Source organism: Coregonus clupeaformis, chromosome 12, assembly GCF_020615455.1.
Source record: "Coregonus clupeaformis isolate EN_2021a chromosome 12, ASM2061545v1, whole genome shotgun sequence".
Taxonomy (NCBI): Eukaryota; Metazoa; Chordata; class Actinopteri; order Salmoniformes; family Salmonidae; genus Coregonus; species Coregonus clupeaformis.
The window spans coordinates 36186944-36214879 of NC_059203.1; the positions used below are offsets into that span (position 1 = coordinate 36186944).

General features: G+C 41.3%; 1 protein-coding gene across 3 annotated transcripts in view; it reads left to right on the forward strand.

The window, feature by feature from the left end:
- Positions 1-1826: 1826 nt before the first annotated feature.
- LOC121577576 (SLIT-ROBO Rho GTPase-activating protein 3-like) overlaps positions 1827-27936 on the forward strand; it is a 145830-nt gene continuing 119720 nt past the window's right edge. For all 3 annotated transcript variants that reach the window (XR_006002658.2, XM_041891301.2, XM_041891302.2), the window contains exon 1: positions 1827-2461. Coding sequence is in view for 2 of the 3 variants with exons in the window: in XM_041891301.2 (XP_041747235.1) it covers positions 2395-2461 (67 nt within the window). In the remaining variant the exon portion in view is untranslated. The remainder of the gene's footprint in view (positions 2462-27936) is intronic.

The window sequence follows — 27936 nt, forward strand, 5'->3', positions numbered from 1 at the left end:
ATGAGGAGGAGATGAAGATGGAAGGAACCACCTGGAATGAAGTCGAGAAAACCACCCAGAACAGAGTTCGCTGGAGATGCACCGTTGAGGCCCTTTGCTCCACCAGGAGTTTAAAGGAATAAGACAAGTAAGTACAGTATAGTGTGCCACTGCCATCCCCCATTTAACATAGCAGACAGGTGTGCAGGAAGGAAGAGCCAGCCAGCCTAACAAACAAACACAACTCATTTTGGCACTACTGTAACAGATGATTTAGAAGGCTGCGAATGTTGTGGAAAGCGCAAATGTGGTATAGCTTTAATTGGCTACGAACAGTTGAACCAAATGTGAGAATCAGACGTGTGTGAACAATTTAGAATGGAGGACTGTTACTTTTCATTGCATTGTTTAGAATAATGTAAGAGTACTTTATATTTTTAGCCATCTCCAATGAGAGTTTTGAGTTCCATCAATCCTATATTCCTTTGTTTCTACTGTGTTCTAGACCATTTTTCACACTCAGATCCTGCGCCAACACAATGTTTAGGGCTCAGTTACAATAACATTGGCACAGCAAGTATTACATTCACATCCCTATTGCCATGCCTAAAATAAATATTCTGCTGTGTAACACATTGCATAATTTGTGTCTATGACATCTCTATTTATCAAAACAAGAGCAAGGAAACGACAGATCCAACATACGTTGAGTGTGTGTTTATGTGTGCAGTCCTTCATATGATGATTGTTTTTCCTCTAACCTTTATTTGTATTTATTTTTCCATCTAACCAGAGCACAGAAAGATTGACTACTCCTGGAATGAGAAGGAGAAGACTGCCCAAAGTCAAGTTCGCTAGAGAGGCATCGTTGATGGCCTATGTTCCTCATGGGGCAATGGGCCTAAATAAGTAAACAATTAACCTTTATTTAAAGCAGGAAGTACCATGAAGATAAATCATGTGTTTTCCAGTTTCATTGGTACTAAAGAGGTGCAGAGGGTTTTAATGAATAATCCCAGTCACAGTGAATTATTGACATGATAGGCCTTCATATCTCCCATGCCTGTGCAGACCTCTGGAACAAACAGCACTAGTCCACCTTTAACTATCAACACGACACTGGCCTTGCATAACTATGTCCCCCTAACACACACACATATTGCATATCCAAGCAACATGCAGTCGTGCACACTGAGTCAGGCATTTTCCCCTCACATTCCACCCCCAGTACATGACTGCTGCCCTCCCACCCCACTACAGGACCTACATATCAAGTGTGTGTGATATAACAGTGTGTGGTGTCTGCACACATTAACCTGAGAGTCAAAAGACAGCAAAGGCTCTCCCTCGCCACAAAGGAGGAACTTTAGTGCTGTTGATATTAATGTGTGTTAGCACTGCTGGAGGTGGGTTGCCATGGCAAGAAGGGTGTTTGCTATGTTTCTCTCTGAATAGATGATTATAAATATGTTTGGGCCAATGCACCTTCTAATATAAACATGAATGTGAATGTAATTTATTGGTTAACAAAAACCAAAGCAGGAGAACATTGAAAAATGTACTGACTGAGAGCTTTTAATAGCAGTGCCTGTCACCTAATCATGGCCATTGATTGCATTTAAATGATTACAGCATAATAAACAACCATTTATGACAGAATAAGACACTAGAATGGCAGAATAAGACACTATTTAGCCAATATTGAAGAAAATGCAAGATATCAAATTTAAGAAAAAGATACCACATTTCACACACCAAAATTTGTGTGAGAGAGAGAGAGAGAGAGAGAGAGAGAGAGAGAGAGAGAGAGAGAGAGAGAGAGAGAGAGAGAGAGAGAGAGAGAGAGAGAGAGAGAGAGAGAGAGAGAGACTCGTATGATGTTCGACTCAATTCATCTTTCCCAGCAGCGCATATTTTCAGAGCGCGCACAGCTAATCAAAGAATGATCCGTGTCCACTGCGCACGCACAACTATTCATTTTTGGCCACTAGAAAACACCAACCACCGGAATGGGTGAACGACTTGCCTACACTCCCATCATTTTATGTCCATCATTTTCTTGCTATGAGTAGAATGGTTTTGTTTTTCTCCGCTGCAGCTTTTGCTTTGGATGGCATGCTATCTCAAGAAAGGACGAGCCCCTCTTCTCTCACATAAGCATAATACTTAAGAGAGAGACATACAAGCCCTATGCAGGTGAACATTAGGGGAGCTAACTATAGAATTTCGCGTTGCATTTCTTTATTTAGTGTCAAGTGTTACTTGGAAAGTTACGATTTTTTTGTTGCATTGAGCTAATTGGACACAAACAGCAGAGAATACGGAGAAAAACGCAGCAAGAGTCGAGAATCATAAGAGGACCTCTCGAGCAAGCCTCGACATCTCACCGAGTCTCAACCTCATATCTCAGGAAAAATGTCATCTCAAACTAGAGTCAAGAAGGACAAGGAGATCATAGGAGAATATGAAACGCAAGTCAAAGGTGGGTAATAAAAGATATGCAAATTAGAAAAAATGTTTGGATCTTGTGTCTGCATAAATAGCCCTGCAAGCTAAATGACACATGGGACAAAAGTGGGAACGCATAAAGGCTACTGTATTTTGAAACAAATAGTCGCAATACAGCATTTCAATGAATCATAAGTAAATAACGTTTTGCTTTTGTGCCTCTGCCAGTTCTGAGTGCAGTAGAGCAGTAGACTGAGAGTCCATCACTCGTTGGATCTTCATGCCTGCTATAAATTAGGTTACTCATTGGGTCAACCTGGACTGGAGCATTTCGTATTATTCTGTATGTAAATCCGATCTTGCCATTTAGTATGAGATGTTATGTTTCGTATGGGATGTATTAATTTGTGGATGTCCATAATCTATTTCGTATGATATGTTACGAATTGCAATTCGTGCAATATGTTACGAATTTGAAAATGTACAATATGTTACGAATTTGCAAAACGTATGATATGTTATGAATTCCAATTTGTTTTTGCTAGAATTGGCTAGGTGACTAACGCTAACGTTAGCTAGCTGGCTAACGTTAGCTAGGCTAGGGGTTAGGGTTAAGGTTAGGAGTTAGGTTAAAGGGTTAAGGGAAGGGTTAGATAAAAGGGTTAGGGGAAGGGTTAGTTAACATGCTAAGTAGTTGCAAAGTAGTAAGAAGTTGCTAAAATGCTAAAGTTGTCTGTGATGAGATTTGAACAAGCAACCTTTTGGTTTCTAGACATTCGCGTTATATGCTTACCCATCCACCCCGACCAACCACCCTACTTTAGTTTTTGCCTTAAGTAACCTTCTGTCTTATGTAACCATACCAAAACATAAAATATATTACTAATTTGAGTGTCCAATATTTACATTTACTATGTTACGTCTAGTCTATGAGAACAGGCAGATTGGGTTGGCCAGTGGTGGTTAGTTTGGTCACCTTTATCATCAGCACCACTATTCTTTGTAGCTGTTTTGCAGGTGATATGTCAATGAACTTCTGTCGGCCTATTGATTAGGGCCCATTAATAAGGCCAGTGGACATGTGGGAGAAACCCCAAACGTTCAAATGTTTCCTCCTTATGATAATATGATTCATAGCTGAGGTCCATTCTTCAACGATGCACCCTAGAAGACGGATGGGTCATAGTAAAGATTTAGAAAGGTGGACTCGGACATGGGCTTTTCCGTCTGGTTTGTTTTAGGGTCAGTGTGTTTATTTATTTTATTACTCTTATTTTACAAGGTAAGTTGACTGAGAACACACACACACACACACACACACACACACACACACACACATAGATGAATGATTAATACGGTAATCTACATTATATTGCATGTGCCACCTTGGGAATAGGCTACAAACAATAGTAGCCTGCATTGGAAATATGATAAAAAATCCATGTGCCAGAATTCCTTGGAGGAAATATCCCAGCTCTCAGAGTGTCATTATAATTAATATAGCTGGATTAAATATAAACATACTGTAGCATGACATACCCCTACAGTATGTGTGTTTTTCTGCCTCAAGCTGGCTGATGTTTATGAAGTCACAGAGCACCCTCTGAGCATCAAGCTGATCTGTGTGTGTGTGTGTGTGAGTGAGAGTGAGGTGGAGGGGAAGGGGGTCTTTGCTGTCTATGCTGTGACTGAACAACATTGCAGGTCTTTTAGGGTCTGTATTCAGGCGTATGTGGCTTCTGCTCTGAACAGATGTTTTACTCTATCAGGGCATCAAACACATCTCCCCAGAGTCCAGACAGCTGACTCTCACAGGGGACATATCTGGGTCTGGCTGATGGGTCTTCTCATGTGGATGATAGGCTCTTAAGGTGTAATGAAACAAATATATACAGATGTTGTTTTTCATGCAGCTTATAGTGAAATGTTATGATAATTTCTATGAATCTTTATGCCATGTTGTGTTTTTGCCTCTTGGTTCTTTTGACCAATCACATCTGATATTTTTACGTAAGCGCTTTTTCAGAGCTGTTCTGATTGGTCAAAAGACCAATTAGTGAAAAAAAAGATCAGAATTGGGCTGCCTGTCTAAACGCAGCGTTAGAGAATCTATATATATTTTATTGTCACATACAGCAGGTAGGTGCATGTGTTGTTTTACAGGGTCAGCCATAGTAGTAGAGCACCCTTGGAGCAAATTAGGGTTAAGTGCCTTGCACAAGGGCACATCGACAGAATTTTCACCTTGTCGGCTCGGGTTTTTGAACCAGCGACTTTTCGGTTACTTGCCCAACGCTCTAACCGCTAGGCTACCTACTGCCCAGACTCTAATTAGGCAAAAGTAGGTTTAGTTTATTTGACTGAATGTCTTACTCTGGGCCATACAGTATTAAAGGCGTGGTGACAATACTGTATATGATCTGTGATCAATTAGACTGAATGTGTTTACTCTCACTGTTCACACCCTATAATAGTGTGGATGAACACACTGGCTGGCATCAACTAGCCTTATGTTGCCTTGACCTGCCTCACTGCACCTTTCTGTACATAGTTCTGTTTCATTGATTTCAAAGTCTGGGATTATCTCTAATTTAGCAATGGATCACAGACTGAGAGATTGGATTTGTGATTTAGGCCTGAGATAAAGGCTATTAGGGAATTCCGTCTGGGTTGAAGCTGGGGATTAGTATCTTATTATTGTCAAGCGTGTCAATCTGTTATTCACCATGTTTATCACTGGGCTGGGCGAGACATGTTTTCTATGATGATGATATCAATGATGCAATTTCACCCAGTGCCATCCTAGATAATCCAGCCCCGTGCTGCTGTCACTGTGTTCCTATGCATCTGAGGGTAGTGGCCTTGGGGTGTGAAATTCAAATGAGGCAAATAAGAGATGGAGCTAGATCATTAAGAATAATGAAGAGAGAGAGATAATCCATCTTGATCAATCTGAACTGTCTTCTACTACTGTAAAAATGGGAAGACAGGGAATATTTTTGCATGCTAGAGAAGCCTGAACGCTTCAGAAATGCTGTAAATAATGTAAGCCATCCAAAACATGAGACCTGGCAGTGTGGTGCCAGGACAACAACCTCTCCCTCAATGTGAGCAAGACAAAGGAGCTGATCGTGATCTACAGGAAAAGGAGGGCCGTACAGGCCTCCATTAACATCGACTGGACTGTAGTGGAGTGGGTTGAGAGGTTCAAGTTCCTTGGTGTCCACATCACCAACAAACTATAATGGCCCAAACACACCAAGACAGTCGTGAAGAGGGCACGACAACTCCTTTTCCCCCTCAGGAGACTGGAAAGATTTTGCATGGGTCCTCAGATCCTCAAAAAGTTCTACAGCTGCACCATCGAGAGCATCCTGACTGGTTGCATCACCGCCTGGTATGGCAACTGCTCGGCATCTGACCGTAAGGTGCTACAGAGGGACCTATATACTAGGCGGTGTCAGAGGAAGGCCCAAAGAATTGTCAAAGACTCCAGTCACCAAAGTCATAGACTGTTTTCTTTGCTACCGCACGGCAAGCGGTACCGGAGTGCCAAGTCTAGGACCAAAAGGCCCCTTAACAGCTTCTACCCCCAAGCCATAAGACTGCTGAACAATTAATCAAATTTTACATATGCGAAAAAAACATTTCCAATTCACATGTGTGATATAAGCACCCACCTAATTAATATGTGTAAGCTGTATAGTGTGATAAGTGACTGAACAGGCGCCAAGAGAAAGGGTAGGACACTCCTAAGCATCAGTGTTGCTAAGTGGGCGGGGTTGAGTTGCAATGTGAGAGAGGGAAAGCTCCCCTCTGACAGTGGTTCCACTTATGCTGTGCTGTAGGAGCTTATGGTTGATGATCCCCTGAGACCCCTCAGATGCTAGGAGATGATGAGAGGAGAGGGGGAACTTCCACTGGAGGATTACTGCTACTGAGATTGTATGTATGTAACTGCTGGTAATAATGGAAGTGAAACCTAATGTTGCCTTATATCAAATCAAAGTTTATTGGTCGCATACACAGTTTAGCAGATGTTATAGCGGGTGCAGCGAAATGCTTATGTTATTAGCTGCTAACAATGCAGTAAAATATCAAACAAGTACAAAAAACAAATAATAGGAAATCAAGAACTTCAGGAAGAATCCATTTAACAAATCATATAGCACTGTAACAGTAATCAAAATGCAATCTATACGTATGTACACCGGAAGAATTTAACACGATATAATAAGAATGATATACAGCAGTAGATTCTGCTAAATGACTAAAATGTAAAATGTAGATACAGTATATTAGAGTGAGCTATATATGTCAAGAATCCAGTATATAAATAAATATATGATGTGTATAAACAGTGTGACTAAATACAAAGTACAGTAGTAGAAATATTAGAATGGGCTTTGTCCGGGAATACAGTATTTAAATACTCAGTGTGAAACGAGAAGTGTCCAGTGGTTCAAGTCTCTATGACATGGGACAGCAGCATTGGCTGTGTGATAGCTTGTGTGTGTGATTTGTGTGAGTGAGTGTGCATGACCTGGTAGACGGCTAATGATGGCTAGTAAACAGTCTGATGGCCTGGTAATAGAAGCAGTTTTTTAGTCTCTCAGTCTTGGCACTGAAGCACCTGTACTGACTCCGTCAGCTAGACCAGTGGTTCCCAAACTGTGGGGCGCGAGGGGTCTGCAGGGGGCCCTAATCTATGGATTTCACATGACTGGGCAGGGGTGTAGCCATGGGTGGGCCTCAGAGGGCATAGGCCCGCCCACTGGGGAACCAGGCCCAGCCAATCAGAATGAGGTTTTCCCCACAAAAGGGCTTTATTACAGACAGAAATACTCCTCAGCACCCTGCCCTCCCCCCTCTGACGATCCCGGATCCCGCAGGGGAAGAAGCCTTATGTGGAGGTCCTGGGCTGGCGTGGTTACACGAGGCAGGTTGGACCTACTGCCAAATTCTCTAAAACGACATATTAATTTTACATAGCCTATTAGTAAAGACAAGATTAAATTGAGAATAGTCTGATGGGTGAAAATATGATCACTTGATGAGAGAACAGCATGTGCAGCCTGAGGCAAGGAACAGAGCGCAAGCTTTTTTGGCGACTTTCTCAAATCATCAGTAGCCTGTAGTCGCACCATGCAGCCCATATATGTTTTGATTTCTAAGACATTCTAAGGTGTGTATCATTCACAACTGCCAAATAAATAATACATCTACTGTATAGGACCTGTTTCAAATGATCACTTTTACCCTCAACATAGCAACTTCATATGCGCGCACTCTCGCTCCGGAATGGGAAAATGTGTGCAAAGCTGTGTGCAAAGCTGTCATCAAGGTAAAGGGTGGCTATTTGAAGAATCTCAAATATATATTTTTGGTTACTACATGATTACATATGTGTCATTTCATAGTTTTGATGTCATCAATATTATTCTACAATGTAAAAATAAAGAAAAACCCTTGAATGACTAGGTGTGTCCAAACCGTTGACTGGTAGTGTATATATATATACACAGTGCATTTGGAGATTTTTCAGACCGCTTGACATTTTGGCAGGCAATGCATTGAAATAATAAGTACTGAGGATTGGAGTGTGTACCTTCACTAGAAGTAGGCACTGGGAGCTAGTTAACAACATCTCTCGTCTTTAGCTTGCCATTGGCCAGACCTCTCCAGTATGGCTCCTCTCTCTCTCTGCCATGCCACTGTGACGACTGGAAGGCAGTTTTGTTCATTCAACCATTTATTATTCAGCATACACCTGAAGCTGCCATGGGAGCTTTGCTCTTGTTCCATAAAGCCTGGCTGTGTATAAGACAAGGCCTTGAAAGAGAGTAAGGGAGAGAGAGACTGATGCTAATTTATGGAGAAATCCGCCTCATCACTCTTTCTCAGCTGCTCAAACACACAGAGGGTCTCCAGCCACCAACACAGGGGGGCTCTGACATCAGTTGGTTAACAATGGCAGGTTTCTCTTTCTCTAGTGACCAGCCACTGTTTGCTACCATAATTAGATTCAGTTTGTGAAGTGGCACCTGTTATATGGTGAGTTATTGCGTTTTCGGTATGGATGATGTATACAAGAAAGAGAGGGGATTGATGATCAGTGGTGCCTTTCTGATAGGCCATGGCACAGCACAGCTGGCTCCTGCAAGGTTGCTTGGCTTGTATTGATAGAACATTAATAGAATGGTTTCAGTAAGTTATCAGTGAATGATTTTAATAGTCATTTGAGCTCACGAGGATGAAGATGTATGAGGGTAGTTCCATTTGATTTCAATCACTTTTTGACCGCACCCATTTTAATTTGAACGAAACTTTCCGTACATGTTTGCCCATGGTAAAAGTGGTCAGAAAGTTACTTTGCCAAAACATTTAAGAGAGATGCTCAAAGTTGACCCATTTTGAATACCCCACCCTACCATGAGACATCCATGTCTTCGTCACTGAAAAATATTAACGTTTGAGATTTATTTAATTTTAAAGCTTACAAACAGGGTTGTCAAACTATTTTATAATTTCTTGAATTATTATTATTTTTTACCTTGTGAACGTAAATTATCTAAAAACGCGTAAACTGTGATTTTTTTTCATATTCACATAGGTTGTAGCTTAGACCCTATTTTACATAATCTGAGGTGTTTGTGTTGTGCCCACTATCGGGTGAGACACAACATACTTTAATCTCAGCTCCTTCTTGTTCATCCATTACAGCTTCCTTCTCTGCTAGATTGGCTTGATAAAAACCAAATTTCTGCCGCATTTCCACCGCTTGTTTTCTCCCCTTTCATAATTCCTTCTAAACCACTCAGTTGTGTAGCCAGGCCTTATGGCGCAGCTCCCATGGCGTGGTTGTCTTGTGAATGGTCCATTTTTATTAGATTTGTCTGTTATTTATGTTGGGCTGTTCTCTTTCCCTCTTCCCCCTATGCCCAGCCCTTGCTAGGGGGCAGTAGGTTGCCTGTCCTGTTGGCAGCCTTCCACACACACACACACATGCCTACACACACACACAGACACACACACACACACACACACACACACGGTGCAGAGGAAACAGGGTCATGTTACTGCAGGCAGGCAGCACTCTGTAGTCTGGTCAAGGGAGTTTTCACACCTTTGGGCTCAGGTTTCTACTGCTGGGCTGTTGAGAAGCCGTTCTCTGCAGATTCTCCTCAGCCAGACCAAAAGCAAACAAACTCAACCTGCTCTTCAGATTCAATAAAAACCTGAGTGGGATTTGATGAACATCTCATGTAGCAGGTATGCCCAAAAGCACTCTGTCTGTGTAATGTCAATGTTACCCAGAGGTCTGCTAAACACCCCTGGGATATTTAGAGTCACCCCTAGTGATCACACCATTACTATTACTGAGATACAGTCAGAGATGTGTACTGTACGTACTGCACAGGTACAAATAGTCTTCAGCCTTTCAGTGAAATTATGTGAATGGTTAGAGAATAAATACTATTTTGCACATCTGACAATAATTCCCTATTAAGAACTTTAGTAAGTTGAGCTTGGAACGGAACAATACTATGCCTAAATATTTTTTCTGATTATCCCTCTGTGTTCTTCTGTTTTGCCTTAGCATATTATTTTTAAAGTAACTGTCCAGTGAAAATCTCACTTTTAAAAGTTAACATATTTAGTTAACTCATACCCAAATAATGTTGTTGACTAATTTGTGGCCAAAGCATAAATTGGAGGAAAAAAAACACTTAAAAAAAACCCCACCTCAAACAGTACGTTTTAAAAATGCTTGCTATTTCCACATAGACGATGAGCTGGCCAATCAGCGGTCTACTCTCATGAATATTATTAATGACCGGTATACGCCCATGTAAAGGCCGTCACGCTGCTTTCCTAGCGAGTACCACTTCCTCCTTATTCGGATCACACCGAGGCTCGAACCCAGGACCTCTGCCTTGCTAGCACATGTGACCACCCTGGTAAATAATTGGTCTAGCCTAAATTAAACAAATTCAGATTTAGCCTACAATTATAGCGAATTTGTATTTGATTTTGAATAGCCTAGTAATAGGGCATTTTTTATATTTTCATAATTAATAGGCTGACACATTGCCTTTAGCTACAGAATATCTCACCACCGTGAGTTTCCATCTCCTCCCTTCTCTCCTCTCCTGTCAACAGTGTTTTGTTGTGAAAACATGTTACTATTGATGTACCTGAACAGATTTCACTTGGTTTCCCAAATTAAGCACTGGGTAGCTGCAGGAACAAGGTTGGAGAGCCCATGGCATACAAAGTTTGGGCGGAATATCACCTGTCACGCAGCGAAATTACCGGAGTAGCCTACCCTACATGCGTGAAAAACGTACCTGCGGGAAAGTTTCCTCCGCTATTCCAGTGTGGATGACATGTATTTTTTGTCTTGCCCCTGTTCTTGCCCATTTGATAATGGGCCATTCTATATTAGTAAAGACAAGATTAAATTGAGAATAGTCTGATGGGTGAAAATATGATCACTTGATGAGAGAACAGCATGTGCAGCCTGAGGCAAGGAACAGAGCGCAAGCTTTTTTGGCGACTTTCTCAAATCCTGTAGCCTTTAGTCGCACCATGCAGCCCATATATGTTTTGATTTCTAAGACATTCTAAGATTTGTATCATTCACGACTGAAGTTTCCAAATAACTCTAAATCTACTGTATAGGACCTGTTTCAAATGATCACTTTTACCCTCAACATAGCCACTTCATATGCGCACACTCTCGCTCCGGAATGGGAAAAATATCCTTTCTATTTTATTCAGCTAAGTTCAAATATATTCTTCTTACTATAAAATCCTATAATATAAAATAATGGCACGGGACTTATAAGCATATCTTGTCTGCTAAATGAATAAGCCTACTGCATATGGCATGGCGCATAGCCAGATAACATACAGTAGGTCAACTCATATTCTGTTCTTCTGAAATACATTTTCATCATATCATAATGTTTCTTTAGGCCTGCCTAAAATAAATAATGGATTTATGGTGTTTGTGTATATTCAATTGATTTATTAGACTGTAGATGTTCGAAATGCGCTCATCAGTGGCTTGTATGCAGCTATATGCGTGGAGGCCTGGAGATGGTAAATGTGTTTATGTTATTTAATGGACAATTACCGTGAGACCGGCAGTCTTTTGCATGACAATAACCATCTGACAAAATGTCATGACTGTCACAGCCCTAGGTACGCCCACACCATTCCAACAGAGAAAAGCTGCTTTTTAACATACCCAATTACCATTTTTTGGAAGGAACTATTTCACTCCTATTGTAATTAAGTATTGGTCATATTTAATAGAAATCTGGAAACATTGGTTCCAGAATATATATTTTGTTTACATCCCAAATTTGTCATGGCTGCGCTGCTGGCATGTAAAAAGTGAACGTGCTTAACAAGGCATGTGCTTTATTGTTTCATATCAAGCCGTCTCAATCTTTAGTTTTAGGCTTGCTGATTTTATTGACTATGAGCTTTGGTTTAACAATGATGACATCCCATTTGAATTATGCGAAGTTGGGAGTGTCTGTCTGTTTTGCTCCAGGCTACAAGGCAGCTTCTCTGTGATCAAATAGAGCGAGATCAATGCAGCAAGCCATCCATGCAGTGTAAGGTATTACAGTAACAAGGCCAAGTGGTACACACAGCCTCAGATTGCTTTATGCAATCAAACCAACACTCTCGGGGCCAAACGATTGTAATCTAGTTGCATTGATTAATTCATATGGGTCTTTTGCAATATTCATCAGTTGTATTAGGTGGTAGAGATAATATTATTGCATTATGTCCAGTGGTGTAAAGTACTTAAGTAAAAATGCTTTTAAATACTACTTAAGTAGTTTTTTTGGTTATCTGTACTTTACTTTTAATATTTTTCACTACTTTTACTTTTACTCCACTACATTCCTAAAGAAAATAATATACTTTTTACTTCATACATTTTCCCTGACACCCGAAAGTACTCGTTACATTTTGAATGCTTAGCAGGACAGGAAAATTGTTCAATTTACGCAATTATCAAGAGAACATCCCTGGTCATCCCTACTGCCTCTGATCTGGCGGACTCACTAAACACACATGCTTCATTTGTAAATGATTGTCTAAGTGTTGGAGTGTGCCACTGGCTATCCGGAAATAAAGGAAATCGTGCCATCTGGTTTGCTTAATATAAGGAATTTGAAATGATTTATACTTTTACTTTTGATACTTAAGTATATTTTAGCAATTACATTTACTTTTAATACTTAAGTATATTTAAAAAACAAATCGTTTTTACTTTTACTAAAGTAAAAGTAAAAGTATATATATTTTGTAAAATATATATATATATATATATATATATATATATATACATACATAGATAGATAGATATATAGATTTTATATATAAAATCTATGTACAGTTGAAGTCGGAAGTTTACATACACCTTAGCCAAATACATTTACACTCAGTTTTTCACAATTCCTGACATTTAATCCTAGTAAAAATTCCCTGTCTTAGGTCAGTTAGGATCACCACTTTATTTTAAGAATGTGAAATGTCAGAAAAATAGTAGAGAGAATTATTTATTTAAGCTTCTTTCATCACATTCCCAGTGGGTCAGAAGTTTACATACATTCAATTAGTATTTGGTAGCATTGCCTTTAAATTGTTTAACTTGGGTCAAACATTTCGGGTAGCCTTCCACATGCTTCCCACAATAAGTTGGGTGAATTTTGGCCCATTCCTCCTGACAGAGCTGGTGTAACTGAATCAGGATTGTAGGCCTCCTTGCTCGCACACACTTTTTCAGTTCTGCCCACACATTTTCTATAGGATTGAGGCCAGGGCTTTATGATGGCCACTCCAATACCTTGACTTAGTTGTCCTTAAGCCATTTTGCCACAACTTTGGAAGTATGCTTGGGGTCATTGTCCATTTGGAAGACCCATTTGCGCCCAAGCTTTAAGTTCCTAACTGATGTCTTGAGATGTTGCTTCAATATATCCACATAATTTTCCTTCCTCATGATGCCATCTATTTTGTGAAGTGCACCAGTCCCTCCTGCAGCAAAGCACCCCCACAGCATGATGCTTCCACCCCTGTGCTTCATGGTTGGGATGGTGTTCTTCGGCTTGCAAGCCCCCCCTTTTTCCTCCAAACATAACGATGGTCATTATGGCCAAATAGTTATATTTTTGTTTCATCAGACCAGAGGACATTTCTCCAAAAAGTATGATCTTTGTCCCCATGTGCAGTTGCAAACCGTAGTCTGGCTTTTTTATGGCGGTTTTGGAGCAGTGGCTTCTTCCTTGCTTAGCGGCCTTTCAGGTTATGTCGATATAGGACTCGTTTTACTGTGGATATAGATACTTTGTACCTGTTTCCTCCAGCATCTTCACAAGGTCCTTTGCTGTTGTTCAGGGATTGATTTGCACTTTTCACACCAAAGTACTTTAATCTCTAGGAGACAGAACGCGTCTCCTTCCTGAGCGGTATGACGGCTGCGTGGTCCCATGGTGTTTATACTTGCGTACTATTGTTTGTACAGATGAACATGGTACCTTCGGGCGTTTGGAAATTGCTCCCAAGGTTGAACCAGACTTCCAGGTCTACAATTATTTTTCTGAGATCTTGGCTGATTTCTTTAGATTTTCCCATGATGTCAAGCAAAGAGGCACTGAGTTTGAAGGTAGCCCTTGAAATACATCCACAGGTACACCTCCAATTGACTCAAATGATGTCAATTTGTCTATCAGAAGCTTCCAAAGCCATGACATCATTTTCTGGAATTTTCCAAAGGCACAGTCAACTTTGTGTTTGTAAACTTCTGACCCACTGAAATTGTAATACAGTGAATTATAAGTTAAATAATCTGTCTGTGAACAATTGTTGGAAACATGACTTGTGTCATGCACAAAGTAGATGTCCTAAACGACTTGCCAAAACTATAGTTTGTTAACAAGAAATTTGTGGAGTGGTTGAAAAACAAGTTTTAATGACTCCAACCTAAGTGTATGTAAACTTCCGACTTCAACTGTATATATACAGTATTAGTCAAAAGTTTGGAAACACCTACTCATTCCAGGATTTTTCTTTATTTTTACTATTTTCTACATTGTAGAATAATAGTGAAGACATCAAACCTATTAAATAACACAGGTAACTCTGGGTCTTCCATTCCTGTGGCTGTCCTCATGAGAGCCAGTTTCATCATAGCGCTTGATGGTTTTTGTGACTGCACTTGAAGAAACTTTCAAAGTTCTTGAAATGTTTCTTATTGACTGACCTTCATGTCTTAAAGTAATGATGGACTGTCGTTTCTCTTTGCTTATTTGAGCTGTTCTTGCCATAATATGGACTTGGTCTTTTACCAAATAGGGCTATCTTCTGTAAACCCCAACTACCTTGTCACAACACAACTGATTGGCTCAAAAGCATTAAGAAGGAAATAAATTCCACAAATGAACTTTTAAGAAAGCACACCTGTTTTTTTTCTTGTTTTTTTCTTTTCTTCTAACAAATATATATATTCCCCTTTATTACTTTCCAACCCTACCACCCTTTCCCAACTTGGAGTAAACTAGTGAACAACAATGCTTAGGCCTCTACTTCCAGCTTATAACTACTATCTACATTTTATGGACACAGTCAATTTTACAATAATTATATTTTATTTGTTTTTTCTCCTGAACTTCCTCTACTCTCAACCTCTCTGATCATTTTCATGATATCCATCCGGTTTGCTTCTATATGCCATATCTTTCTAACTGTGTTCTTTCACAAAAGCCCCCCAACCTACAACCTATATACTTATTATGGACACAGTATGCTTACTGTTACGGATACAGGTATCCTGTGTTTTTGTGTGTTTCTCTCCTTCTGCCCTAATCACAGGTGTCCTGTATGTTCCTGATTGGTGGTCGTTGAGGTGTCTGCTGATTGGACCAATCAGTGAACATTCCTGTGCATTGCACCACCTGTTACTCGTTTGTTCAATCACACATCCCATTGTATAAAAACCAGTCTTGTGTTTGTTGAGAGAGAGAGAGACTTTTTCCGTATGTGAGTATGGACACTGTTGTGTATTGTGTACTCACTAAGTTGCTGGTTACCCTGTTGGTAACTTTGTTAGAATCTATTTCTTTATGTGAGTGTGGATACTGTTGTGTCCTGTGTATTGTATACGTACTTAATTGCTGATTACCCTGTTTGGTAGCTTTGTGTGTTTCTGGGAAAAGGGGAGTTTAAGCTAGTTGCCCTTGGGCGTACATTACCCGTAGGAAGAAAGCTGTCTAAAAACACTAGTTAGACCTGAGCGGACCACCCACTGTATTTTTGTATGGTAGCAGTAGCCTAGCGGTTCTTGAGGCAGGCAAGATCAGTTCAGGGGTGTTTTACACTATTGTTTCATTTCTTGGGTCCTGCTCAGCCCTTTTTCCCAAACCCTTACCGTGTGTTCTGAAATAAACCATGTGTGTTTGACGGTAGTTCATGGTAGTTGTGTCCTATTTGTTCTCACTGTTCCATGCCACACTCCTAATTTGCATAATTTATGTTACGGGTCTCATGTCCATCCACCCTAGACGTTTAGAGCCACGGGGTTCGTAACACTTACATTATTAGTTATCTTGTTATTATTTGTTGTTAGTTGTTATTAGTCTCATCCTTCAATTCCATTCAACACCTCCCATCTATCTTTTAACACCATCCATATAGGATTTCTATTTGCCATATATATTTCAACTGTGATGTCTTACAAAAGTTCTGAACCTTTCTATTCTCATTGTTTCTACAGATTGTGAATTGAAAATAAACATTTTTGCTAAAAGTATTATTATGTTATTGATCGATTTACTATCGATCCATAGCATTTTCAGTAATGCTATCTGCAAGGTTAGCTCCAGGTAAATATTGCAATCCTTTAGCCATTCCTGGACCTGTGTCCAAAAACAAGCTACAAATGGACAGTACCAAAACAAATGATCTAATGATTCTGTCTCTTCGCAGCTAAATCTGCAGAGCTTGGAAGATTGTATCCCCCATATAAATAACATTCTATTGGAAGCAAGAATTTTGATATAATAATTTAAATTGAAAGATTCTAAGTTTTGAATCCGGTGTCGTTTTGCGTATAAGTTCATAAACACAAGCCATGGGATCGGTACATCAAAAAATCTCTTCCCAACTATTTTGCAATCTATATGGGACGGCTGTAAATCCTTTGGTCCTTAAATGAAACTGATATACTTATTTTTTTTATCACAGTTTTCCTTAACCAATTATGTTCTTTAATGCAAGGCCGACAGACAAGTTCCTTACTTTCTCCCCCTTCCACTTTCCTCTTCCATTTTTGCGGTAAGGCTGCAATTATTTAAGTACAATCGGACCTTCAAAATTGTATGTCATACACTATGGTTGGAGAAAACAACATGGGGAAGTAATGCTGCTTAAGAAGTTGCTAAACGTATAATCCCATTTAGGAGAAAAAGGTCACAACTGACTGGCTCAAACGCATTAAGACGGAAAGAAGTTCCACAAATTAACTTTTAACAAGGCACACCTGTTAATTGAAATGCATTCCAGGTGACTACCTCATGAAGCTGGTTGAGAGAATGCCAAGAGTGTGCAAAGCTGTCATCAAGGCAAAGGGTGGCTATTTGAAGAATCTCAAATATATTTGGATTTGTTGAACACTTTTTTGGTTACTACATGATTCCATGTGTTATTTCATAGTTTTGATGTCTTCACTATTATTCTACAATGTAAAAAATAGTAAAAATTAAGAAAAACCCTTGAATGAGTAGGTATGTCCAAACTTTTGACTGGTAGTGTATGTAAATAAGATATTTCTGTATTCTATTTGTAATATATTTGCAAAAATGTCTAAACCTATTTCCGCCTTGTCATTATGGGGTATTGTGTGTAGCTTGCTGAGGAATTGTTTTTATTTAATCCATTTTAGAATAAGGCTGTATCTTAACAAAATTTTGAAAAAGTCAAGGGGTCTGAATACTTTCCGAAGGCACTTTTACGGACACAGTATATTTTACAATAGTTGTCTTTTGTTTGTTTTGGTTTTCACTTGAGTCATTTTCTATTAAGGTATCTTTACTTTTACTCAAGTATGACAATTGGGTACCTTTTCCACCACTGATTATGTCTCCGGGTAAGCCCAAGATGACGAGCTTCTTATTTCCCTTTGTTGATAACCAACTATAATCAACAGTATGAATATTTGGCATTAATAATGCTTCTAGATCAGTTGTCATTAGTTGTCTGTGCCATGATCCACCTAATAATCAAAACAAGATTTCTGGCCACAGCGTAATGAGACTAGTGTGAAGGAATTGGGCCGTGAGTACCAACCAGTGTGTCCCAACCAATTATTTAGTTTATATGATGTCTATGGTCCCCAAGTTCCAAACCACCATCTGTGAAACACTGGTCTACATTATATCACTGTAAACTATGATAAGGCCCTGCCTCACCATAAAGGTCAATGTGTTGGCCAACTTAGCCAATGCAATCAGTGTTTGCTGTACTGTAGTTGTCCTGGTCCCAATTGGCCAAATCTGAAGTGACTGCAGCTGCTCACAATAAATTGTTAGTTTGTATACATTTTCCATGGATTACAGAAATAATCAGGCCTTTGTTGAAAAGCAAATGCTTCTGCTTAATGAGTGATCTGCAGGGTATTACTTTCTCATTTGTCTGTTACAATAACAGATTAGTCCCCAGGTTCAAGCATTATGTTTGCCTCGGCATTGATGTAGTACACTTTGGCATACAGTCAGTATGCGACTGGAATGAGATTTAATTTTCCTGAATACTTACTGCCATTTCAATACAGGATCTCACACAACTCAGCGTGCAGTCAGCTTTATGTGCTCGAAAGAATTGTGAATGAGACAAAAGCCTCAAAAACCATTACAGAAAAGGAAGAAAAAAAATCCCAAAAATAAGTGTGTGCTCAGGGAGCACGGCCAGGCAGGGGAAATTATTGCATGGTCTTGAGGCCACATTAGTTCCTAGCCAAGGAATTTCCATGGAGGACACAGCGGGGCCACTCTACTTTTCAGATGATTTAACCTCTCTGTCACTGAGATGGCCAGCGGTGAGGAGTGCTAAAATAACACTACCCTCCTAAAACCAGTAACATTAGCAACAGCACACTGCCAACTCTTAGCTAGACCTACTGCACTTCACAAAATAGGAAGAGAGAAAAAGTAAAAATGTTTAGTTATTAATAAACTCCTAATTACCCCTGGCTGATTAACAATATGATATAGCAATAAAGCACATGTGCCATAAAACACTGTTAATAAGTGAAAAAAACACCAATTAGCTGAGACAGCTATTAGCAGCACAGCTGAGATGTACTGTAGCATCGCAGCACAGACTCCCATTATACATTACGGAAGATCTAGAAGAGCACATCTGTCAAGTGACTAAACATAGGTGGCGAAACTGCTAGCAGTCTACTCTAGATGGATATATTAGATCAAGAGCACTGTGGAGCTAAATCATTTTCTTATACCCCATGCGTCAAACTCAGGGCCCCGGCCTACGATCCCATTCAATCTGGCCTGTGGGTGGTTTGAGTAAAATAAATATTATAATCGACATTGAAATGACTCAAACCAAATCGAAACTGTGTAGAAATGATAATGGACCTACTTTTAAAGTAATTTCACTCTGTCCAGCTTGCTAACAGTCATCAAAACGAAAGCTAGATAGTCAGGGAGCATTGGAAATTCCAAAAGCGATGGATGGAGAACTATGTTTTGCAAATTTTGACGGCAAGGAAATATCATCAATTTTAAGCGTCGCCCTATGGATCTCAGTGAAGACTGAATGCGGCCCGCGGTGAAAATGAGTTTGACACCCCTGGCTTATACATTCACTTGACATCACACATACATTATACTGTACTATGGCTCAACGATGAATCCATGTGCAGAGAGGATTGTTTTAACAAGTAGCCCTGTGGAATGTCTGAGGCAGGCTCATGACTGTGGATCACAGGGGAGACTTTAAGCTGTGTTTTGTGAATTACTCCATTGTGCTCTACAGGTGAGCCCCACTGCAGAATAGATTCCAACACTGACGTTAAGTCACAATCCAGTCTGTCTATGGATGGGGTCTCCAGTGTCCTGCTCTGCTCTCTTACACTGTCTCAACTGTCAACACTGTCTGGTCCCAGTGGCCTCAGTAGTGCATTCCCAATTATAGGCATTCATGACTCTCAGCTTTTCACACTGGCCCAGGACTCCCAGCACAGCAGGGCATTATTATTACATTACTATGCCCTAGTCTCTCATCACCACTGTGCTGTCTCTGACCTGGACCCACAAGTCACTCCTGGCAAACACTGAGAAGGATTGCAGTGAATAATTGATGACTCTTTCTGGATGAGGCGATTATTTTCCTTAACAAAGGAAGAGTGAGAGACACACGAAAGAGAGAAACTCATCTGTTGAGTGTGTCTAAGTAAGAGCTTTCAGATCTGCATGCTTAAATAGACAGTACATTACTGGTGTTTAAAGTAGACTACTAGGCACTCTTGATCTGTAGGTAATGGTACACTGGCAGCCATTGTAAAGTACCATCACAGAAATGCAGTTCTTTTTGAGGGCATGTTTGCTTGGTCAGTTGGTTGGGGGTCTCCAGAGACTGTGGGCTGGAGATGGCCAGAGAGCAGCGGACATGGAGGATACTGGACAGGAAGCACAAGGCTTGCTCTTCCTCACATGCCCCTGAGCCTCTCTCTCCCCCTCTCTCTCGCTACCCCCGTCTCTCTTTCTCTATTTCTCTGTTTCTCCCCCCCTCTCTCACTGTTTCTCCCCCCCCCCTCTCTGAATTCAATTTAATGGCTTTATTGGCATGTGAAACATATGTTTACCTTGCCAAAGCAAGTGAAATAGATACAGTTGGAGTTGGAAGTTTACATACACTTAGGTTTGAGTCATTAAAACTCGTTTTTCAATCACTCCACAAATTTATTTTTAACAAACTATAGTTTTGGCAAGTCGGTTAGGACATCTACTTTGTGCATGACACAAGTAATTTTTCCAACAATTGTTTACAGACATATTATTTCACTTATAATTCACTGTATCACAATTCCAGTGGGTCAGAAGTTTACATACTCTAAGTTGACTGTGCCTTTAAACAGCTTGGAAAATTCCATAAAATGATGTCATGGCTTTAGAAGCTTCTGATAGGCTAATTGACATCATTTGAGTCAATTGGAGGTGTACCTGTGGATGTATTTCAAGGCCTACCTTCAAACTCAGTGCCTCTTTGCTTGACATCATGGGAAAATCTAAAGAAATCAGCCAAGATAAATGTAGATCTCCAAAAGTCTGGTTCATCCTTGGGAGCAATTTCCAAATGCCTGAAGGTACCGTGTTCATCTGTACAAACAATAGTACGCAAGTATAAACACCATGGGACCACACAGCCGTCATACCGCTCAGGGAGGAGACGCGTTCTGTCTCCTAGAGATGAACGTACTTTTGTGCGAAAAGTGCAAATCAATCCCAGTGTCACGCCCTGGCTCTGGGGACTCTTATATGTTGAGCCAGGGTGTTAGTTTCTATGTGTAGTGTCTATGTTTTGTTTTCTATGTGTTCTTTTCTAGATCGTGTATTTCTGTGTTGGCCGGGGTGGTTCCCAATCGGAGGCAGCTGTGTCTTGTTGTCTCTGATTGGGAACCATACTTAGGCAGCCTGTTGTGCACTTGTCATTTGTGGGATCTTGATCCGTAAGGTTTGTGTTTAACCCTAGGACTTCACGTATCGTTTATTGTTTTGTTCGTGTGTGTACTCATTAAAAGAATGTACGCTTATCACGCTGCGCCTTGGTCCACTTCCTGTAACGATCGTGACACCCAGAACAACAGCAAAGGACCTTGTGAAGATGCTGGAGGAAACAGGTACAAATGTATCTATATCCACAGTAAAACGAGTCCTATATCGACATAACCTGAAAGGCCGCTCAGCAAGGAAGAAGCCACTGCTCCAAAACTGCCATAAAAAAGCCAGACTACGGTTTACAACTGCACATGGGGACAAAGATTGTACTTTTTGGAGAAATGTCCTCTGGTCTGATGAAACAAATTTAGAACATAATGACCATCGTTATGTTTGGAGGAAAATAGGGGTGGCTTGCAAGCCGAAGAACACCATCCCAACCGTGAAGCACGGGATTGGCAGCATCATGCTGTGGGGGTGCTTTGCTCCAGGAGGGACTGGTGCACTTCACAAAATAGATGGCATCATGAGGAAGGAAAATTATGTAGATATATTGAAGCAACATCTCAAGACATCAGTCAGGAAGTTAAAGCTTGGTCGCAAATGGATCTTCCAAATGGACAATGACCCCAAGCATACTTCCAAAGTTATGGCAAAATGGCTTAAGGACAACAAAGACAAGGTATTGGAGTGGCCATCACAAAGCCCTGACCTCAATCCTATAGAAAATCTGTGGGCAGAACTGAAAAAGCGTGTACAAGCAAGGAGACCTACAAACCTGACTCAGTTACACCAGCTCTGTCAGGAGGAATGGGCCAAAATTCACCCAACTTATTGTGGGAAGCATGTGGAAGGCTACCCGAAACGTTTGACCCAAGTTAAACATTTAAAGGCAATGCTACCAAATACTAATTGAGTGTATGTAAACTTCTGACCCACTGGGAATGTGATGAAAGAACTAAAAGCTTAAATAAATAATTCTCTCTACTATTATTCTGACATTTCACATTCTTAAAATAATGTGGTGATCCTAACTGACCTAAGACAGGGAATCTTTACTAGGATTAAATGTTTAGGAATTGTGAAAAACTGAGTTTAAATGTATTTGGCTAAGGTGTATGTAAACTTCCAACTTCAACTGTAATAAACAAAAGTGAAATAAACAAGAAACATTTTTTACAGTAAACATTACACTCACAAAAGTTCCAAAAGAATAAAGACATTTCAAATGTCATTATTATGTGCAAATAGTTAAAGTACAAAATGGAACATAAATAAACATAAATATGGGTTGTATTTACAATGATGTTTGTTCTTCACTGGTTGCCCTTTTCTTGTGGCAACAGGTCACAAATCTTGCTGCAGTGATGGCACACTGTGGTATTTCACCCAATAGATATGGGAGTTTATCAAAATTGGGTTTGTTTTTGAATTCTTTGTGGGTCTGTGTAATCTGAGGGAAATTTGTGTCTCTAGTATGGTCATACATTTGGCTGGAGGTTAGGAAGTGCAGCTCAGTTTCCACCTCATTTTGTGGGCAGTGTGCACATAAGTCTGTCTTCTCTAGAGAGCCAGGTTTGCCTACAGCGGCCTTTCTCAATAGCAAGGATATGATCACTGAGTCTGTACATAGTCAAAGCTTTCCTTAAGTTTGGGTCAGTAACAGTGGTCAGGTATTCTGCCACTGTGTACTCTCTGTTTAGGGCCAAATAGCATTCTAGTTTGCTCTGTTTTTTTGTTAATTCTTTCCAATGTGTCAAGTAATTATCTTTTTGTTTTCTCATGATTTGGGTGGGTTGCTGTCCTGGGGGCTCTGTGGGGTCTGTTTGTGTTTGTGAACAGAGCCCCAGGACCAGCTTGCTTAGGGGACTCTTCTCCAGGTTCATTTCTCTGTAGGTGATGGCTTTGTTATGGAAGGTTTGGGAATCGCTTCCTTTTAGGTGGTTGTAGTATTTAACGGCACTTTTCTGGATTTTCATAATTTGCGGGTATCGGCCTAATTCTGCTCTGCATGCATCTCAATTTGGTGTTTGTCCCATTTTGTGAATTCTTGGTTGGTGAGCGGACCCCAGACCTCACAACCATGAAGGGCAATGGGTTCTATAACTGATTCAAGTATTTTTTGCCAGATCCTAATTGGTATGTCGAATTTTATGTTCCTTTTGATAGCATAGAAGGCCCTTCTTGCCTTGTCTCTCAAATCGTTCACAGCTTTGTAGATGTTACCTGTGGCGCTGATGTTTAGGCTGAGGTATGTATAGTTTTTTGTGTGCTCTAGGGCAATGGTGTCTAGATGGAATTTGTATTTGTGGTCCTGGCAACTGGACCTTTTTTATCTTACTGAGATTTACTGTCAGGGCCCAGGTCTGACAGAATCTGTGCAGAAGATCTAGGTGCTGCTGTAGGCCCTCCTTTGTTGGGGACAGAAGCACCAGATCATCAGCAAACAGTAGATATTTGACTTCAGATTCTAGTCTCTCTCTCGGTCTGGCCCTTGTTTTATGTCATATATAGGAAGTTCCTCTTTCTACTGTAGCTGCTGTATGTAGCTGTGGTGGTGGTACAGTATTCTCCCAGAATACATGAGGTCTCCCTGTGTTTTCAGCTTACTGTTCTGAGGAAGCATGTGACCTCTGTGGAAACGGTCTAGTTCTAATGTATGAGCATTAGTCTGGCAGGGAAACACTTTGGCTCCAAATACATCTTTTGCCATAGAGCATCAATATCATAATGGCTAGACCTGTTAAAATACTCTAATCAGACATCATGCTCTACAATATTGCCAATTTAGATGGCAGGTATAGTGCATTTGATAAATGATGTGATTGTAGAAGATGACATATATTGTACATAAAAACGTTAGCTGCACCAAGACAGTACTGTATCGCTCCAAAGGATGTTCAGGGTTAGTGCTAGGGAGATATAAAGCCATTGTATTTACTAACTCTGCTAAGGGATGTGTTTCAGAGCAGCAATAATACAAAGGAATAACACAAGATTACGTTTTATATTGACATTATTTGATACATCCAATGCCTCAGCTTGCTATACACCCAGAAACAGAAAGAGAGAATAACATTCATGTCATGTCGCAAGAAGTTAACCTACACGTGCCTTCTCACCCCACTCCCCCACCAATCCACATTCCCCCACCCTGCTCTCCTCCAATCAGCTGCTCCCAAGAGACCCGTGCACGCCTGTGTTGCCATGGAGACACCATGTGGCCCATTCTCCGTAGTCCTCCATGGCAGCTGGTGCCTGGATACGGCTGTGATTGACGGCTGGTGTTGTGAAAGGACGTGTCTGGTGCGCCAGGGTCTTTGCTTCCCTGAAGCTTCAGCCCTGTGTAGCATACTGACACTGTGATGATGATACTCAGGAAGGAGAGAAAATCAATGGTTATGAAAGATGAGAGCGAGAGGGAGAGAGAGAGAGCGAAAGAGGCTGGCCGTGATTTCTCTCTCACTGTGAAGTGGTCTGTCTGACTCTGAACTTCTGGACTTGTGATGTGGCGATGACATTTACAGTCTAAAGGTCCTATTATTTCCCCCCATGTTTCCTTCCTTTTAGATACAGTATGTCACAGTGTTCCACTCAATAGGTAACTGTTTGAAGAAATCGAGATAGAAAGCATAGGCAATTGAAAGGGAATCAGATATATCACCAATCAAATAATACTTCACTCAAGCAATTTTCACATAATATTATGATTATGATTGGCAAATCTCCACCATACCATGTGTAACTGGTGTGAAATGGGTAGCTAGTTAGTGGTGCGCACTAGTAGCGCTTCAATCGGTGACGTCACTCGCTCTGAGACCTTGAAGTAGTTGTTTCCCTTGCTCTGCACAAGGAGCAAGGAGAGGGAAGGAAGCAATACTGTTACATTGGTGCTGTGACCTGGATCACTGGTTGCTGCGGAGAAGGAGGAGGTCAAAGGGGGGTTGAGTGTAACCGGTGTGAAATGGCTAGCTAGTTAGCGGTGCGCGCTAGTAGCGTTTCCATGGGTGACATCGATCGCTCTGAGACCTTGAAGTAGTTGTTTCCCTTGCTCTGCAAGGGCCGTGGCATTTGTGAAGCGATAGGTAACGATGCTTCGAGGGTGACTGTTGTCGATGTGTGCAGATGGTCCCTGGTTCAAGCCCAGGTTGGGGTGAGGAGAGGGACGGAAGCAATACTGTTACACATCAAATCAAATCAAACGTTATTTGTCACATGCGCCGAATACAACAGGTGTAGACCTTACCGTGAAATGCTTACTTACAAGCCCTTAACCAACAATGCAGTTCATGAAAGAGTTAAGAAAATATTTACTAAATAAACTTAAGTAAAAAGAAAAGTAACAAAAAAAGTAACACAATAAAATAACAATAACGAGGTTATATACAAGGGGTACCAGTACCGAGTCAATGTGCGGGGGTACACGTTAGTCGAGGTAATTTGTACATGTAGGTAGGGGTAAAGTGACTATGCATAGATAATAAACAGCGAGTAGCAGCAGTGTAAAAACAAAGGGGGGGGAGGTGTCAATGTAAATAGTCCGGGTGGCCATTTGATTAATTGTTCAGCAGTCTTATGGCTTGGGGGTAGACGCTGTTAAGAAGCCTTTTGGTCCTAGACTTGGCGCTCTGGTACCGCTTGCCGTGCGGTAGCAGAGAGAATGGTCTATGACTTGGGTGACTGGAGTCTTTGACCATTTTTGGGGCCCTCCTCTTGTTGGTGATGTGGACACCAAGGAACTTGAAACTCTCGACCCGCTCCACTACAGCCCCGTCGATGTTAACAGGGGCCTATTCGGCCAGCCTTTTCCTGTAGTCCACGATCAGCTCCTTTGTCTTACTCACATTGAGGGAGAGGTTGTTGTCCTGGCACCACACTGCCAGGTCTCTGACCTCCTCCCTATAGGCTGTATCATCGTTGTTGGTGATCAGGCCTACCACTGTTGTGTCGTCAGCAAACTTAATGATGATGTTGGAGTCGTGTTTGGCCACGCAGTCGTGGGTGAACAGGGAGTACAGGAGGGGACTAAGTACGCACCCCTGAGGGGCCCCTGTGTTGAGGATCAGCGTGGCAGATGTGTTGTTGCCTACCCTTACCACCTGGGGGCGGCCCGTCAGGAAGTCCAGGATCCAGTTGCAGAGGGAGGTGTTTGGTCCCAGGGTCGTTAGCTTAGTGATGAGCTTTGTGGGCACTATGGTGTTGAACGCTGAGCTGTAGTCAATGAACAGCATTCTCACATAGGTGTTCCTTTTGTCCAGGTGGGAAAGGGCAGTGTGGAGTGCGATTGAGATTGCGTCATCAAGAAGACATAGGGCTACTTCACCTATAAGCATGTGACAAACGTTTATTCAATGCAGAAGGAATATTTATCCCTCCCTGGGTTGAACTGTATCAATCTCATTTCAACAGGAGTTCCTAATAAGAACCAGAAGATAATGACCAGGGATACATGATAAATAGGCTGACATACACGGATCTCTTTAGGATGCTCCATCAGTTGGGTCCTGGCCAGCCATTGATCAACCTATGCTGCTACTGCCTTATGTGGTACCAGAGCAGAGAGGCTGTGCCGTGCTGCAGTGGTCTGGGTGTAACAGCCACTGGAGAGAGAGGGCAGACAGACAGAGAGGGCTGGCACTAGGGAGAGACAGACAGACAGACAGACAGACAGACAGACAGACAGACAGACAGACAGACAGACAGACAGACAGACAGACAGACAGACAGACAGACAGACAGACAGACAGACAGACAGACAGACAGACAGACAGACAGTGCCCTACAACAGGGATTAGACACAGAGGAAGAGGGGAAAACTGATCCTGGAGGAGGAGGGAGAGAGGGTTACACAGACAGGGATGCCATGTCTACCACACCTACCTAAAGCTATCAGTCAGCAATGGAAGACGATAAGAGTGCGATGATGAGGTTAGGCTATTGCCATCAGGCATGTGCAGTATGAGAGTCTACTCCAAGCTGATTTTCATGAGCATTTGGCAGAGAGCAAGGAGACTGTAAGCTCTGCAGTAGAGAGGCCAGATATTGCAAAGCTGTGTAGGGGATTAGATGAGTGAATTTGGCTCGGAGGCAGACACTTTTGTCTGCTGCGTATGTGTGTGTGTGCTCTGTGTGTGTGTATGTGCTCCATGTGTGTGTAATGCATGTGTGTGTGAGTTATGCCACAATGGTATGGCAGGCCTGGGATATTGTTGCCAAGGAGGCTAATTCCTTCTGAGGCTGTTTATTTTTCATGCGCGCACCCAGATGTTACACAAACCCATGAACCTCCTGTGTTTCCCTTTACACCCACGACTCTCCGACTCATTCATATTCATATTCATATCGGCTGTGTTGGAGTATTTCTCACCTCCTTTGTCACAAAGCATGGCTGAGGCTCAGTGTCTGTTACTAATGCCTCTCTTTATAATGGAGTATTCACAGATGCACTGCAAACGTTTTGATCTCGCTCACACACACACACACGCACCTTCCCCCAGGATCCCCATTTGGATTCCTGCATCTCTCCTCCTCATGTGGGTGCCAGCCAACATGAAGGATCAGAAATGATCTGTTGAGATGATGCACTCCACTCACCATAACAGGCAACAGTGTTTGAGGTCGTAATGGGGGACTGTAATGCCCTGTGGTGAAACTAGGGCTGTTGCGGTGACCGTATTACCGCCACACCGGCAGTCATGAGTCATGACCGCAATAAAAATCCATGTGACCGTTGAGTCACAGTAATCTT